Here is a 17,385-nt window from a genome sequence, read left to right as displayed (position 1 = left end):
CTGGGCTTGGGTGTGTTAAATCCTCCTCCGTCCCTCTTCACTGATTTGTCCCCTTATCTGGTTGGTCACTCTTTGGGAAGTGTCATCTGTCAGCTTCATTCTAGGAGGTTTACACATTCCTATAAAGCTAGGTGTCTTTCTTCTTTTTCTTTCTTCTTTCTGCTTTCTCACTTGTCACTTTTGTTATGGGGTTAGTAACCTTCTTCCATAAATGTCTGCAGAGTGAGGGTCTTAGGTTTTGGGAGCCACATGGTATCTGTCTCAACTCCTTGACACCGTGTCCATGGTGTAGTGGTAGCCAGAGACAATGTGTCAACAAATCAGCATGGCCATGTTCCAATAAAACTTCATTTATGGACACGGACATGTGCATGGCCTCTATTCTCCCCACTTTTTGTCCGTTCTCTTTCGTTCTTCTTCTTGCCTTCCTATCTCCTTCTTTCCTTCTTTCCTTACTATCTTCTTTCTTCTTTCCTTCTTCCCACTTGCACTTGTGTACTCTTTTCTCCCTCCACGCCCCCACTGATTCTATGTTTCCAAAATACCCACTACCTCTAAATTATATTTGATAATTGCACATTAATTATTTTAACCTTTTTCTATTTTCGAAAAATTGAGGGGTAATGACAATAAGTCATGAGAATACTCATGTGATGACCATTCGCTTATTCAAGATAAAAAATAGACTCTAAAATTCCTACATAAAATGAATACAAATTATAATGATCCTTTGGTTATTGTTTGAAAAATATATTTTCTCTGCTAGATGATCAGCTTCCAAACATATCCAGAATTACAACACCATACAGGGTCCTGGAGGCCCATTACCCAGCTGCTACAAGTGGTCAGTGACAGCCAATTTTGATTAATTTGGCTTTCTCCTTCCTGCTATGGAATTACTTTGAAGCAAGTCCCAGACCTTAGTGATATTTTAGCCTGTATCTATTAAGGATCATGGTTCTTTTTCAGAAAGCATACCCCAAATCACATTTTCATAGCTAATAACCAATCATAATTTCTTAATATCTTTAAATACCCAGTATTTAATTTCCTCAGACTCCATTTTGTGGGTCCCAGTATGATTTAACTTTATCATGCCCAATATGTCTTCAGTAGTTTAGTATTTATTGAGCACTTGAGTACCTGTAGCAGGTACTCTGTTAGACAATAGGAGGAGTAAGCAATGGCACTGATGCCCACATTGCTCTCAGTGAGTGACTTAACAAAACTGTGACTACAAAAAAATATTACAAATGTGAAATGAGAAATGCAAACACATTGGTTAATATAGACTTTTAAGGAAGCAGATGGAGATGGATGCACATCTTACTTGGTAGGGTACTAGGGGTTGGGAAGTGGGCAGTATTTTCAACAAAGTGCTTACCATCTGAACCCCGATGGACCAAGAAGAGCTGGGCCAGGAGGCAGCATTCCTGGCAGGAGGACAGAACTTGATGCGTTTAGAGTCAACTGAGGATTTAGGAAGCTTCACAGAGAATCATTTCTAAAAAGTGAAACCACGGAACACATTTGTACTTCTGTTAAAATTAAAGTGAGAACACCAGTTTTAGTCCCTTCGAATATGTTAACTCTGATATTTTAAGGGTTTCTTTCCCTAAAAAGTTATTTCTAGCTAATTATCCTTACCAAGGAACTTAATCTGTCAGACTGTCTTGCTAATGTCCCCCACAATGAGAGCTGCTTCAGTGAAGAGAAACTGAGTTAATGGGGAAAATTAAATACTTAGAGGAGTTGATTATTTGGGGATTTTTCTTCCAAGGTGATAAATGTTATCTGTATCAACTTTGCTTTTTTTTTTTTTTTTAATTAAGCCCGGTGCCTGGGTTTGATGAAGGGAGGAAGGGCCACAAATCCTCTGATAGAAAGTTGCTTACACCGCAGCCTTTACCACCCCTGAAGAGGTAAACTTGATCTCGCAAACTTTCAGGGAGCAGACAGTGATGTGAGCTTGGGTCAACACGAAAGGAAGGCCCATCTGGTGAGATTCTATTCTGTTAATAGAAAATCAGACTATCATTTCCAGCTTTATGTGTGCCACTACATCAAAGCTTTTTAGATAGAAACTTCAGGAAGAATGTAATTTCTCAAGTTAGCCTGTTACAAATCAGATTTAAACTAAATACTAACAGTGCTCGCTTTGGCAGCACATATACTAAACTAAATACTAACAGAAAATAAAATTCCCCAACAACAACAACAAAATGTATAAAATACAATGCTAGAGAATTTTATTTATTTATTTATTATTTATTTATTTATTTATTTATTTATTTATTTATTTTAATGCTAGAGAATTTTAAACCATTAAAGAACTCGGTGTAGGTTATAAGTGGGTTTATGATTTATATACTAAATCTTATTATTTGGATTATTCTGGCAGTTGCCTGAAAATTAGCAGTTACTTTTTCAGGTTGTACCGTCATCACTTATTTTGTGTATTTCCCTCCTCTTGCTAGTTTTTTGATGGCTTTAAACGGCCATTACTTATCTTTATGTGCCCGGGGCCTAGAACTGCACTTGGAATGAAGCAAGTTGTTCATAAATGAAAGCTCCTCTGTTCCTGAAACTCTTACCATGGAAAGAAGCCTCCCATACTTAGCAGAGAACACTTACTCTCTTACTATTCAACCTAGAAAGAAACAGTGATGGTTTTAAGATGCTTATTGCATTTTAGATATATTTTTATGTTGCTCTTTTAAAAATCGCTGCAGTTTAATATCTTGTAAATATTGCAAGTACAATACCAGTCCTCTACAATTCCAAATATCACTTTGTTTCTTTCACCTGTAAAGACTTTCTAAATGCTTTTTTTTTTTTAAGCTTAATATCGTAGAGCTCTCTGGTGTGAGCCATAACCCCATGAACTATATATTTCAAATGGGTCCTTTACAGGAATCACTGATGATGATAGTGATAGAAGCTTGTTGGAAGCTAAATGAAGAAAGGAATAAGGTATATAATTAGCACAAGATTTCTTGAACTTCTGCAGACTGCTAGGCACCGTGCTAAGAATTTGAGTATACCAGTAAAGATGTTATTTTAAAAAGTTCTCCAGCATAGTGGAGTGTATGGTCTTTGAGGAAAGTGGTAGGGGAAGCAGACAACACAAAATAAGCATTTCAAGTAAGTAAATTATATACTATATGTTAGAAGGCCGTATGTGCTAGGAAACAACAAAGTAGGTAAAGGGCAGGGTGGGTTGTAAGTTTGAAGATGGCAGGCAGGGTGGGCCTAGTGAGATCTGCCATCTGAGTCAAGACTAAACGGAAGTGAAAGAGTTAGTCCTGGGAGCAGGTGGGGGGACACCGGGAAGGCACAGGGGCAGCCAGGCCCTGAGATGGGGCTGCTTGCCACAGCCCAGCAACAGGTAGGCCAGTGTGGGAGAGTAATTATTTGAAGAATGATTTTTTTTTAACCTAGTGTGTGCAGCATATTTCAAGGTATTCTTAAATAACAGGAGATGTTATCTTTAAAGGTCCACAGGAATGGTCAGTCACTGATCCTGGATGACATTTCCTTAGTCCCAAGTTGGAACTGAGCTCAGAATCTAATATGTTATAAGCGACAAGAAGAGTAGCATTTCCTTGCTCAAGGGGAACAACACTCCTTGTTGCCACAGAGGTGGACTCCCGACTGTCAAATACACAGGGGCCACATCTCCACCTCGTGTGAGAGGAAAGGAAAGGGAAGATTAGCTTGTCTAAGTATTGACAGAAATGCAGTCAGTAACCACAGCTGTATTGTAAAAGAATTTTAACATCCCTGCAATGGAACAAAAACATTAACAAATATCCTTCTTCCCAGAAAATAGCTAATGCCTTCTTAGAAAAAAAAAAAAAAAAAGACACAAATAAGCTCCAAATTGTACGTTGGGTGGGTGAGAATGATCCACCATTATTTGTACATGTTCACAGCACTCGATTTGTCATCCGTCTCTGGGCCGGAATTGTGAGCATAAAAATAATCAACACTTTCCACCACCTGCAGAACATCATCTGTACTTTGAGCTCATTTCCTCACTGCTTCCTGCAGAGGTTCCATCTGCTTTACATACCTTATTTCTTGACATGTGATTCAGGATGCCTGTGCCACCTGAACTGCATACATAGCTGGCGTTATGAATGATTCCAACTACCACGGCCTGCCATTGTGAGATGGCTTCTCTGTTATTAGAGATTAGGCTACAGAGAGGCTTGTAATGCTCGCACACTATCTATTGGGGGACACAAATATGACACCAAATTTCTAATAATTTAAGTTGTGTCAGTAGCATTATACTTATTGAGAAAATCTTCCAAGCCAAATAATGATATATGAAATTTAGGGTCCTCAAGCTGACACACTTGAAAAACTAATAAGATTTTCAAATAGATCCTCTTAAAATGACAAAAAAAAAAAAAAAAAAAGACCATACTATAACCTAACATTGTGCTGGGTCTTTCTATCTGAAAGATTTGTAGGCAATTTTGTTGAAATTAATACTTCAAATAATGACAAGTGGTTATTAATAATTTAAGAAACTATTGTGTGACTTAGTAAAGCACACATAGCTCATGTAAAATGACCAATTTTGGTCCAATTGTTAACTTTTGTAGAGATCTGGATCTCAGATCTGGATCTCAGAAATAAAATACTCCTTAATTGTTTGTTTCAGTGTGGAATATTTCTAGCTTATATCCAACCCCCAGATTAGGAAAAAACAACATCAAATATAAAATTAAAGCCCGTGCATATCCCTAATCTTATTCCCCTTGGCAGGCTCCTGATCTTAGAGGAAAAGGTTTCAACTTTTCATTGTTGAGGATGATTTTAGCTATGGGCGTGTCATATGTAGCCTTGAAGAAATATTTTTAAAATATGAGTTGATATTTTATCTTCAGAATTTTCCAACACCCACCTATAACCATGCACTAGACCTTTCGACTCATGCACAATTGTTGGGGCTCTGCAATCTTATATTTCACTATTGCAGACACTTCAATCTCCAATTGATCTAGATCCCATCTACTAAATCCTTTTTTTTCTCCAAAGTATTTGGTCTGAACTATAAGAAGAATGAAACTGACCTTTACCTTACCCTTCATATAGCTCATCACTATTTAACCTTTATAGTTAAAGTTTCAAGTGCCATGTCCGTCTGGTCATTTCATAACTTTCTATATCTGGGTCATATGGGCTTTCTGTAGGAACTCGCAGTGGCCTGTGCATATCTCCATTTTAGCACTTGTAGGTGATTTGTAATTTCAAGCTTAATGTTCTGTTACCATCAATGGATTACAAGCTTATTGAGAACAGGAACTCAAGTCTGTTATTCTTGTATCCCCAGAACATAACTGATGAAACCAGTTAGGAGTTCAATAAATAGTTGTGAATGTGTGCATTACTGTTTTATGACATTTTTCTAAGTGCAATAGGTTATATTGTCATTTAAAAAATCTATCCAGATTTTTGCCCTACCCCCTGAACATTAGTGGATTGCTATGGGGAAGCAATGGGGAAGACAGTAAAAATGTTGATGTGTCACCAACCATGTCACCACTGAGTCAAAGGGATGAGGAGTGAAAAGAGTACTAAATCCAGAACCAGGAGACAAAGTCTCCATCATTTTGCCACTCTCTTTATGGTCATTTCAGCAAGTCTCTTATCCCTCTTAAGACTTGGCTTCTTAATCTCTAATAGAAGAGAGTCACAATGGATGTCCTTCAAGATTTTACATTGATGTTATTTGGTATTCAAAATTTTCCACTTGAGAACATGGCTTCCTTCAAATGTTAGGCTTCTTTCCTTGGATATGTGTTCCTCTAAGGCTGCAAATTTTAAGTTTTGCAAAAACAATTCTTATTAATGCTGTAGCATTTAATTGGAGATCCTTGCTCATCTCCTGCTCATAGTTAGTGTTCAATCTTTGATTAATGGAATCAGTCTAATAGCCATTAAGACTTCTGTGCCCAAAGAAAGTGACAGATAAAGTTATTGGAATGCAGTTTATTGGAGGAGAAACTTAAGGATATACAAAATTGAATCTACTAGTTTTACTCAGCAGCCAAGATTTACATGCAATATGGAAAATGTTGAGAGACATGTATCCTGTTCAGTTCCCATTATGTTACTCTGAGAGTGAGAAACTCAAAGTCATTCCTGGCATAATAGGCCAAGGTTTCTAAGGAATTTGGACTGTAAGCAGATGTTCATTATGCCCCTCCAATATATTTTATAAACTATTTTAAATTTAGGTAGTTTACAGTGTATTCTCTTTTTTTAGAAGATGAATAAAGGTGAGGAAGAAATCTCTCAGATTAACAAATTGGTCCTCAACCAGTATAGTGATATGGTTTGAAAATCAAAAACACTTAGATGCATATACCCATTTTTTCCCTACTGGATTCAGCTTAGATTAGACTTTTATTACAATATGACCTGTAATATGAACTCAGATTGTATTGGATAATGTGGAAGAGTCAAAAACAGCCATATATACATGATAAAGAAGCTGGTTATATCCTGGAATGACTTATTCTTTGTTTTTGTTTTGTTTGTTTGTTTTTCCACTGGTCATTTCCTGGCTTTATCAGTTCCTGGCCAGAGCTCCAAAGAACTGAGTTCTCATGAAGGGAATTGTTTGAGAATTACAAATAGGATGAGGATGTGAGGTCACGGGTAGAGGCAGCAGAAGGACCTTTCTGATGTACTCGTGTCAACACAACTAAGCTGGGTAATCTTGAGGACTCTGTTTATTTCCAAGCAGAAGGATACATTTCCACAATGCGCTCCATATGTGTCCCAGTATTTGGAAAATATAACTATATCATCTGTACTGAAAACATTGTACAGTGAGATAATTTTTAAATATGCAATTGCATGATGAAACAGATACTAAGCTCTCAGTAATCACAGAAGGCACTTTCATGACACACTAATCCAAAGAGAGTATTTGAAATATACTAGTTTATCAATTGCTTCTTCATGAACATGGAACAGTGGCAGAAATTTAGAATTTGCTATACATAGTAGTTTCTATTTGCATCACGCACATAACTGATAACACAGATTATGTAAACACGTTACAAATATGGGAATAAGATTCTTAATTTTTCACTTATGATACTAGCAAAGAAAAAATTATACAGTATAACTTTCTTCGAGACGCGGTGGATATCTGCAAAATTGTTAATATACATTTGTCACTTAAGATTTAATGGCTCAAGCGTAACATGCAAGCATTAAAAAATAATTTGCAAAGATGCATCAACAGTAGTTGCTTTATGCCATTAAAATAGAGTTTACATATTACTTTATGTAATGCCACAACACTAAAAGGTTTTAAATCTTTATACATATATCTATGAGTGTGTGTGAGTATATATATATATGTACATATATATGTGTGTGTATATGTGTATTTATATGTACATATATATATTCTTTTTTTTTCAAGCCTTTCTGAAGTATAGCTCTATTGAAATAAAGAATTGAATGTCAGAGAATAAGTTGAAGCATGCTACATTAACTTGCTTCCAACCTTCTAATGCCAAGGGCTTTCTATCTCACTTCAAGGTCACACCCACCCATCCGCATTACACCTCAGACTTTAATTCCTGCTGTTTTTTCCTTTCTCATTTGCTGGCCTCCTTGCATACCTGAACAATACAGGAATATTCCAGAATTAGAATGTTTTCATTTGCACTTCCTCTGTCTGGAATACTTTTCCCCAGACATCCACATGGCTTGCTGGACAATGACTTTGTTTATTCAGACGTCACTTAGTGAGGGCTGTCACGGTTTCCTCTGCATTTAAAAAAAATGTAATCAGACAAAGACAGACAAACACCATATGATTTCATATGGTGGAATCTAAAAAAAAGAAACAAAACAAAAACAGATGAACAGTTTCAGGAAACAAACTTGGTTACTAGATGGGGAGGGGTTGGGAGATGGGCAAAATAGTTAAGGGGAATTAAGAGCTATAAACTTCCAGCTATAAAATAAATAAATCACAGGAATGTAAGGTACAGCATAGGGAATATAGTCAATAATATTGTAATTAGTACAGTGACAGATGGTAACTAGACTTGTCATGGGGATCATTTTACAATGTATAAAAATATCAAATCACTATGATGTATACCTGAAACTAATAGGATATTGAGTATCAATTAAACTTCAATTTAAAAAATTGCAATCTACACACAGCCTGTTCTTCCAGTCCCTGTTGTAGTTTTTCCTCACCATTGTTGGGTGCTACCTATATATATTATTTTAATCTTTGGCTTATTGTCTGTTTTCTCCCCACTAGAGTATAAGACTCCAAAAATTCAGAATTTCTTTTCTTTGTGGTTTCCCTAGCTCCGTATCTGTCATGTAGTGGGTACCCAGTAATGTTTGCTGAATGAGTGAATGGGCTATAAAACAAGTATAAAGAAAATGGTGCCCTGAGGACTGATACTAAATTGTGTGCTGAAATGCATGGATGTAGGGTTTAGGGCCCAGCAGCCACTAGGACCAAAATGTTAGAGACTCATCAATATTAATAAATTGGTTAATATTTTTAAAGTCATTGACAGAGACCCTAGTAGGTGACCATTTTTATTTTACTTGCTTAATTAATGTCTGCCGTTATGAACATTATTTTGTGTAAATTAAAAAGGGGTTTGTTACTTTTAAAAAGGCCCAGAGTTAAAATGACTATTTCATTATGACTTAAAGAATGAAAGTTTTGAAATATCGCTACGGGACAAGGATGAGGTCCTGGTAAGGATTTGGTTTTGTTTTTTAAAGGTAAGTAGTGAGTACTGTCATAACACTGGAGAGCCTCTATACTAGAGGCTGATTTTATCAGAAAAGAGATGACTTACCCTTATTTAACTAATGGATCTTGACTTAGCGGAAGGTAAACGTGAAGGTCTGAATATAAATGGCAATCAGTAAAAAAACAATAAATAAATAAATAAATAAATAAATAAATAAATAAATAAATAAATGGCAATCAGTGTGTTGTCAGAATCATGTCAGAAAGAGAGACGATGATTAAAATATGTTATAGTTTCTTTGCTTTCTCGGAGGAGCCAGGGGAAGACCATCTGATCATGCCAACGGTGAACATGGAAAACCATTATCTTTTGGAAAATGTGCCATGACACAGGCTCCGTAATTGAATTGTTTAGTTGAAGAAGAGCAAGGTGCAAAGGATTCTGATGCAGAGGCATTTTGTAAGCCATGAGGGGAAACTGCAGTCTAGAACCAAGGGGCTTGTCCAGGGTCGTTCGGGAAAGTCATGGCAGTGCCAAATCCCCAACCACAGTGCTTTAGGACGTTCCTAGACCAAGGTCTTTGTGTTCTACTTGTGTTTTCTTAATTCATACTAATATATGGTGAAGGCCTGCTGTGTGCCAGCTGCTGTTCCAGGCACTGCGCATCCAGCATTGGAAACAACGCCTGCCTACCCCTGCATCTAACGTGGGGAGACGGCCAGAATGAAAATGTGCAGTGTCAGAGAAGGATAAATCCTAGGGAAAAAACAGAGCCGGACCCGGAGATAGAAAAGAGCTGTGGTGGGGATGGGACCAGGAGAGGCGAGGGTGGCAGTGGGGCAGACAGAGGGCCCCGTGGCCTCCAAGGACAGAGGGAGAGCAAAGGCTCCCAGGAAGGGCTCCCTGACTGCGCTGATGGAGGCAGGCTCCCTTGTGGCTGGAGGAGCAGGGGGGAGGTGAGGAGGGCAGGAGAGGGTGGTGGCAAGGTGGAGCTAGACCACAAAGGGCCCTCCACTGTTACAACAGCTAGACTTTTCCTCTGAATGAGACCTAGTGCCACGTGAGGGCTTGGAGCAGAGTATCTGAACTTGGCTTCTATTTGCAGAGGCTCAGCTTGGCTGCTGGGTATAGGGTAGGGGTGAGAGCACAAGGGGAAAGCAGGGGCTGGTTGGAAGGTACTGTGGGATGGGGCAAGAGGAGGTGGGGGCTTTGACCTGAGCAGTGAGGGGCGGGGGGCGGGCAGGAGTGCTCAGATCCCAATGGAGGAGATAGAGCAGACTGGATTAACTGATAGGTTGGATGATGAGTGTAGAAGAAAGGGGGGATATAGTGGGGACTCCAAGGCTTTGTCTTGAGCAGCTGGACCCTGTATTTCCTAGAAGTTGGCAGTCAGGACCGTATGCTCAGTGAAACTCATGTTTGATCTTGTCCACACTGCTCCCCAGGTTGGGTTGTGTACTCCCACAGAAGACATGTCTCCTCCGGTTTGACTCACGGCTATGTTAGCAGCTGCAAATAACCATTGCCTAGATCCTGTGTGTTAGGAGTTACAAAATGAGGGTCCCCTAATTCCATCACTTAGTCTTCATTTATGAGCTGAAATATTTCCATAAAGAGAGCATTTAGTGATGTTATGGTTCCTACTGGTAAGATGTGCTAAGTGTTGGCTTCGTAGTCCTTATTCCTAATATTCAAAATAATGGGTTAGTTACTTGGCATTTCCTTAAGACTGAACATTTCTTTTTTATTTTTATGAACTCCTAGAATTAAACATCCCTGACGTATTTTATCCCATTGCAGGATATTCTCACTGATGTTAAAATCATTCTTCTCTGATCCTGGTGTCTTTTTTTTTTTTTTTTAAATGCCCCCTGTTTCCAATAGCTTATTTGTTTCTATGTGACATTATGTTCCAGGCTTATCTTGTGCATTTCTAGCCCTGAAATCAGTCACTTCATCCAGCAGCCCTGTTTCCTCTTAATGAAAAATCATATTGAGTGATGATAATCTGGTGCTACAGGTTGTCCTTGTTTGGGGCCTTTCCCAGTGGACAGAGCTAGGACGTAGGTCTGCATTTTTTATGAAGAAAAATTATGGGTTCATGGCTATGTTTCTCATTCAAATTCAGGAATAGATCAGGTCATAATTTAACCTCATCAATCTTAGATTCGCTTCTCCTTTTCACACATTGAAATTTTCAGGGTCCAAAGCATCAAGGTAATTACTCATTTGTATCGTTGCCTGCTTATAGAGCATTTCAGTCACACAGAATGAGGCTCCAATTTTACCTGAAAGGTCAGGGTGAGAGGAACATTTGTTGACAAGAGGAGGATGCACATTCTGATTGGAGCGAACAGCATAGACAGAGATTCAGAGCTTGAGAGAGCACAGTTCAGTTTGGAAGGAGCAAATACTATTGTACCAGAGGAGTGATGGGTTAGGGAGTCAGGAAGAAGTGGGAATATAATGAGCCTCACATTCAGTGCTGTGGACCTTAGCATCAACCAGAGACACGAGCTGTTTTCTCTGCTTAAGAGGTATCTTGCATTTTGGTTTGGTTTGTTGTTTGTGGTTGTTGTTTTTTGTTTTTTTTTAAGATTTATTTATTGTAGAGAGTAGGAGAAAGAATGAGCAAGTAGGGGAGAGGCAGAGGGAGCGAGAGCATCCTGATGCAGACTCCATGCTGAGCACAGAGCCTGAGGAGGCGGAGCCCCATCCCAGGGCCCTGAGCTCCTGACCTGAGCCCAAAGCAAGAATGGGCCACCTAGCTGACAGAGATGCCCAGATGCCCCTTGCATTTGGTTTTAATAAAAAGCATCTCTTTATAATTCACCTACATATAAGGAGAACTTGCAGGATAGAACCTGAAGGATGGCAATCCTCAGCTCTTTGCTCCATCAGTTCAGGGAAAGTGCAGCTCAGTATTTTCGGCCATTGGAAGAAGGATTTGCATCCTAATGATCCCTTTTCCTGGTATTTTTCTCCCCACAGAGGACAAAGTGTGGACCATAGTGTCTCACGATTTGCAGATGCAGACCACGGTGGTGGGCTACAGCCCAGAAAAGTACTCGGTGACACAGCTCGTTTACAGTGCCTCCATGGACCAGATCAGCGCCGTCACCAGCAGTGCCGAGCACTGCGAGCAGTACGTCTCCTATTTCTGCAAGATGTCGAGGTTGTTGAACACCCCAGGTAGGCTGAGAATGGAGTGTTCCTTGTAATTACTATCTCAGCTGGTGCTTGGAATTACCTAAACAATCCAACAGGTGCGACGTATTATCTTAGAGGCCAGTCTCCAAAGTGCAGGCAGCTGTGAAAAAAGTAAACGATCACTTGTTTTCTGGAGAATGAAACTGAGAAAAGTATGATTTTAGGAAAACATTGCATTGTTTTAAGCTTTTAGGAAAAAATTGCATTGTTTTAAACTCTGAGTTTTTTTTGCAGTTTTTTTGTGCCTACGTGTGTGTATCTGTGTTTCTGGTGCTTAATTATCAGTAGTTGCTTCGGTCAAAAGTGTATCAGAGCCACTTGTGAACTTTCAACCACTACCGTCTGAGTTCTTCAGTTGTCCTTAACGTACAACTGAAAGCATTCTTAAGGCTGCCCGAGATAAATGGCATGTAGAAGAGCAGTAAAATTTAGAGTTCTTTATTATCTATAGGCACTTAATAGTATCTGTTTGCTCAAGAAGTTCGACCTAATTTTTTTTCGTGATAGCTTACTTTTAGCAATGCCTCAGGATGTATGTGTGTGCATGCGTGTGTGTGTGGTTCGGAGTGTAGAAAAATAAAGAATTTCCAAAGGTTGCCCTCAAAATATCTTTTCCAAGAGATCCATATGCTTTGGAGTTCTTGGCAGCAAATTCAGGATGTTGACGGAAAACGAAATCCCTCAGTCTATAGTATAACAGAGTAGAAATAGAGGATGTGCTCTGAAAGAAACAAATGTTCACACTTTTCAGCCTTGCCACTCTTCAGGTAAGTGACTTTGGTGGAGTTAATTGAACTCTTAAGCCTTAATATCCAGGTGTTTGTTTGTTTTTTTTTTTTCATTCAAATAGGCATCATAATGCCTACTATAGGTGAGTGAGAATTTCCTGGGGTCATGTGCTAATGCTTACTATAGGCTTTGATGCACTTAACTTCATACATAGCAAATAGTGTATTGATTATTTTTAATAATAAGCAACTTTAGAAGTGGCATCATGCTCCATCACAGACCGGTGGGCTATTTGCTGCCCAAAATCAGTATTGGATTGAAGGCAATATTGTGGGGAGTACTTACAAAGAAGAGTTAGATAAAACAATATGATATTTTAAAGATTTGATTTGATTTGGTTTTTTTTTTGGGGGGGGGGTTAATGTGCAAAGCCTTGTGGTGAAATTATAGACAAGTGTAACCAGTGGAATCTAAGAAAGTAAAATCTGTGGTTGTGGACATGATTGTTTCAGACAATTGGTGATTCTGCTGTTTGAAGAAAGGAGGTGATTGTGGCTGAGGTGTTGAGGTAGTGCTTAGAGGCAGAAAGACAATTTGAGGATGTCGAAAGAGGGTAAGCAGAAGTCTAGAAGACAGAATATGGATGACCCTTTAGGTCATGGTCAGAAGTAGCTCAGCAAAAGCTGAGTTCAGTAAGAACAGTAAGGAATAAGGTTGGAAAGTACATGGGAGAAACTGGGGCCAGGGAGGGAGTGGGACTTGAGGGGGGGTGCATGAACTAAGTGTTCTGCTGTGGAACTGGGATTTTTTTTTTCCCCTGAAGGCTGGTGCTTCTCAGACTTCAGCAGGCATTGAAATAACCTGGGACATTAATAACACACAGATTGCTGAGCCCCATTCCACAGGTTTCTGATTCACTGGGTCTGAGGTGGGGCTCCAGAATTTTCATATGTAATGAGTCCAATGGGCTGAATTGTGTCCTTCCAAAATGTGTGTGATGAAATCCTAACCCCAAATGTGACTGAATTTCAGACAGAGCTTTTAGTAGGTAATTAAGGTTAAACAAGTTCATAAAGCTGGTGAGATTGGCGGCCTTATAAAAAGAGGGAAAGCCAGTTCTTTCTCTCTACCACATGAGGACACAGTGAGAAGGCAGCCATCTGCAAGCCAGGATGAGAGCCCTCACCAGAAACCCAATTGGCTGACAATGTGATTGCGAACTTCCAGCCTCCAGAACCATGAGAAAACAAATGTGTGTTGCAAGCTCCCCAGCTGCGGTATTTTGTTTAAAGCCTGAGTGAACTAATAACATGAGTTCCCAGGCAATGACAACATTGCTGGTGTAGAGACCACTCTTTGAAAACCACTGCTGTGGGCCATGGGAAACCTTCCAAGTCCCTACGGCCCACCTGTTCTTCCATGTGTTTGCACTTATATAGCCTCTTTTTTTTACTGGATCTTGTTTTCGATGCATGGAAAAGCCAACCAAGGATCAAAGAAAATCCAGGGCACTGGGTACAATTAGTGACTTCCTCGGCACTGAGTTTCACAAGTGAATGCTCCTTATTGAGGTGCATTCCAAAGATCTCAATTTGTCTTCAATCTTCAGGGTGTGGACGAGGGTGAGGGTGAGGGCAACCTGCTGACCAGAATAGTAGCTGATACCATCAGCTTTATCTTCTTACATGCTTCTCTTCAACTCCAAAGTCAACTGCCACTTTTGAAATTTTGCTCTAGTGGTTCCAAAACACAATATGACTTTTAAATAAGTTCAGTTCACAGTTTGGGCACTGTGAGAATTAGGTCAGAAGTAAGAGAACGAGTCTGCCTCTAGTGCTCCTGGCCTTGCTCTCCATTCCTTCTCTCTTCCCTCTGTCTCTTCCCCACAAACCCCTCAGAAGCCTATGTTCCTTTTCAAAACCGGCGGTTCCTAAAACATCAAGAAAAAGAAGATAAACTTGTTTTTAAACAGTATTTTTGTATATTTTCTAGTAATAAGCTAAACATACTTCTTGTCAACCTCCAGATGCCTTTTCAGGGGGAATAAATACTAAATTGAACTCTAGAATTAATTGTTCATCTGCACATTCGCAGATTATTTTCTTGTGATTCGACATTTGTAGACGATTATTGTACTTAATAGTTTATACTTTGAAAATAAGTTTATCATATGCTGCTTGCCTAAATGTGCATATACATGAATACAAATTTCACTCACCAAAGATTAATGCTTAATAAACTATTGCTGATTGGAATGAAATGAAAATACATAATTTTAAGTATTACCTCATTCTACCTTCAGGCAATTGTTTTAAACAATAGCGTGCGTCAGAATGCTCAGGTTTGTCAAAATGCTGATTCCTGGGCCACACTCCCATTTGATAGAACTTGGTTGGGGCCCAGGAATGTTTGCTCTTAAAAAAACCATCCATTTGTAGTTCTGTGAACCATACACTAAGAAACGCCATTTCTAATTTACAGTGTGAAGATCTCTCATGGTAGACTTTAAGGTTTCAATATTCTTTTTTTTTTAATTTTTTTTTTTATTTATTTATGATAGAGAGAGAGAGAGAGGCAGAGACACAGGAGGAGGGAGAAGCAGGCTCCATGCACCAGGAGCCAGACGTGGGATTCGATCCCGGGTCTCCAGGATCGCGCCCTGGGCTAAAGGCAGGCGCCAAACCGCTGCGCCACCCAGGGATCCCAGGTTTCAATATTCCATTTTAGAGAAGATTAAAGGAAATATTAGAACTTGTCTGGCCAATTAAAAGAAAACAGCATACATAATTACCTACTCCTTCAGCTAAACTAGATTGGCATTGTATATTTATTAATCCTTTCATAGACCAGTCTCTAAATATTCTACAGTGAATTTCAGCCTTCCCTTCTGAGTCATTCTTCATACTCCCAATTTCTGTTTCCCAGGGTAGTTAGATCTATAGAACAGCTGAAGCAAAGAAAGGGAGTAGTTGGTGTAGCGAGTGTTTCTGTATGATTGTGTTCTGTGTATGTCCAAAGAAGAAAGAATACAATTTAATAAAAATCTTTAATTTGCTGTTTTAAGGAGCAAATGTTTGCTGTAATTGGGTTCTTTTTTTTTCCTCCTTCCTGATAACAGTCAATTTTAAATATCCATTTACCCGTTCTTAACTAAGACTGAATTATATTGGAACTTCTGTAGTAGTACTTGTGACATCTGTTTGAATACAAAGTATATTCATTATAGTCATGGCAATTAAAATGAATATCAAATGAGTTTGTAATAGCTATGCACTTAAAATGTTATTCTTTATTTTAAGAGCCTTACCCTCAAGAGTTCATTTGGGGCTCTATAGTTTCTAATGATACTTAGGATAAAGAGTTGATTTTGTATGCATATGGACCTCATTTTTATTTTGATAAATGTTTGGTTGTACCATACCATTAGCCAACAAATGTAGAATTGCTCATTATTGGTTTCTCACAAATTTACAAGGGCAGTAATATATTTCTTGCAATGTTATCTCTTCTTTTATTACCGCAAAATTTTAAAAATGGAATCAATTTTAAAGTAATAATTTTGCCATTCTTTACGGTCATATCTATTCTTGCCACGTTACTATTAATTCAGCTATTCTTAATCAGCTTTGTAAAGGACATAGAAACAAGACAAATAAGGTTATTTTATTCCATAGAGGAGCCTGTTTGTAGGGAGGCCTACCAATTTGGGGATGAACAAATTCTACCTACACAAAGAAAACCATTAATGGGTATCCAAAACCAAAGGATGTTAACATGTTTTATATTTATATCCCCAGAACTGCAAATGTTGTAATATATGAACTTATGAAAGACAGAAACCATTAAACAATGAAATCTACTTCTGAAATAAATATCTTAAGAACCTGAATTTGTTAAGTTAGATATCAAGAGAAAGTTTCATTAGGTTATACTTAAGAAATGCCTCAGTCAACAATCCTAATACCTTTAAATAATATATTTTCCTATATTTGGATACAACCTATTAGCCTGCTTTTTTTTTATAAGCTTGCTTTATAGTGCTTATTTGTTTACCTTAAATCCACTAGAATCATATATTTATATTACAAAACATTATACTTTCTAATTAAGATTTTTTTTGTTGAAATATTCCTTACATCTATAAAGATGTATTTAACTATAGAGGTGTAAAGTTGATATGGTTCTTGTTGTTCTGACTATATTTAGTGTTGTTTTCATTGGTTTCCAGTGCTTCGTTTCCTTTAATTTCTCAATATAGTCTTATTCTCATAAGTCATAGTTTTATTGTTTCTTTCATTGGAAGAAGCAATATAAATTATCCGTCCTTTTGGGTAGTTTACTATTAGATTTTATATCTATTGAAAAGGAATTATGTTCACAATTTTTGCCTGTAAAGTAAGCTGTGTAAAATTCAATATACTTTGATGATACTAAACTGTGATTTAGTGGCATCCAAAAGACAAGAAAACATGACTCTTGTATTATAAGTTATATAACCTATTTTTAGAAAAAAACTTTTAAACTTTGGGGAAGTTATTAAAAAAGTGAATTTTCTAAGTTGGCATTATGCATAAGAAAGCATCATGTTTAACTCTTGAAACAACATAGATAAAAACATTGCTTGATGGCACCTAAAGATTAGCATTTTCATTGTGTCTGGTCAGTATGTTAATCAAAA

At 38.1% G+C, this 17,385-nt stretch overlaps 1 protein-coding gene across 4 annotated transcripts in view; it reads left to right on the top strand.

The window, feature by feature from the left end:
- CNTNAP2 (contactin associated protein 2) overlaps positions 1 to 17,385 on the top strand; it is a 1,981,926-nt gene that overhangs the window by 1,311,036 nt on the left and 653,505 nt on the right. For all 4 annotated transcript variants that reach the window (XM_025433996.3, XM_035700120.2, XM_035700122.2 and 1 more), the window contains one exon: positions 11,760 to 11,960. In XM_025433996.3, the coding sequence (XP_025289781.1) occupies positions 11,760 to 11,960 (201 nt within the window). The remainder of the gene's footprint in view (positions 1 to 11,759; positions 11,961 to 17,385) is intronic.

The sequence above is a fragment of the Canis lupus genome, chromosome 16, assembly GCF_003254725.2.
Source record: "Canis lupus dingo isolate Sandy chromosome 16, ASM325472v2, whole genome shotgun sequence".
Lineage (NCBI taxonomy): Eukaryota > Metazoa > Chordata > Mammalia > Carnivora > Canidae > Canis > Canis lupus.
The sequence above is the reverse complement of the archived record's forward strand: the minus strand, read 5'-3'. Positions and strand labels throughout refer to the sequence as shown.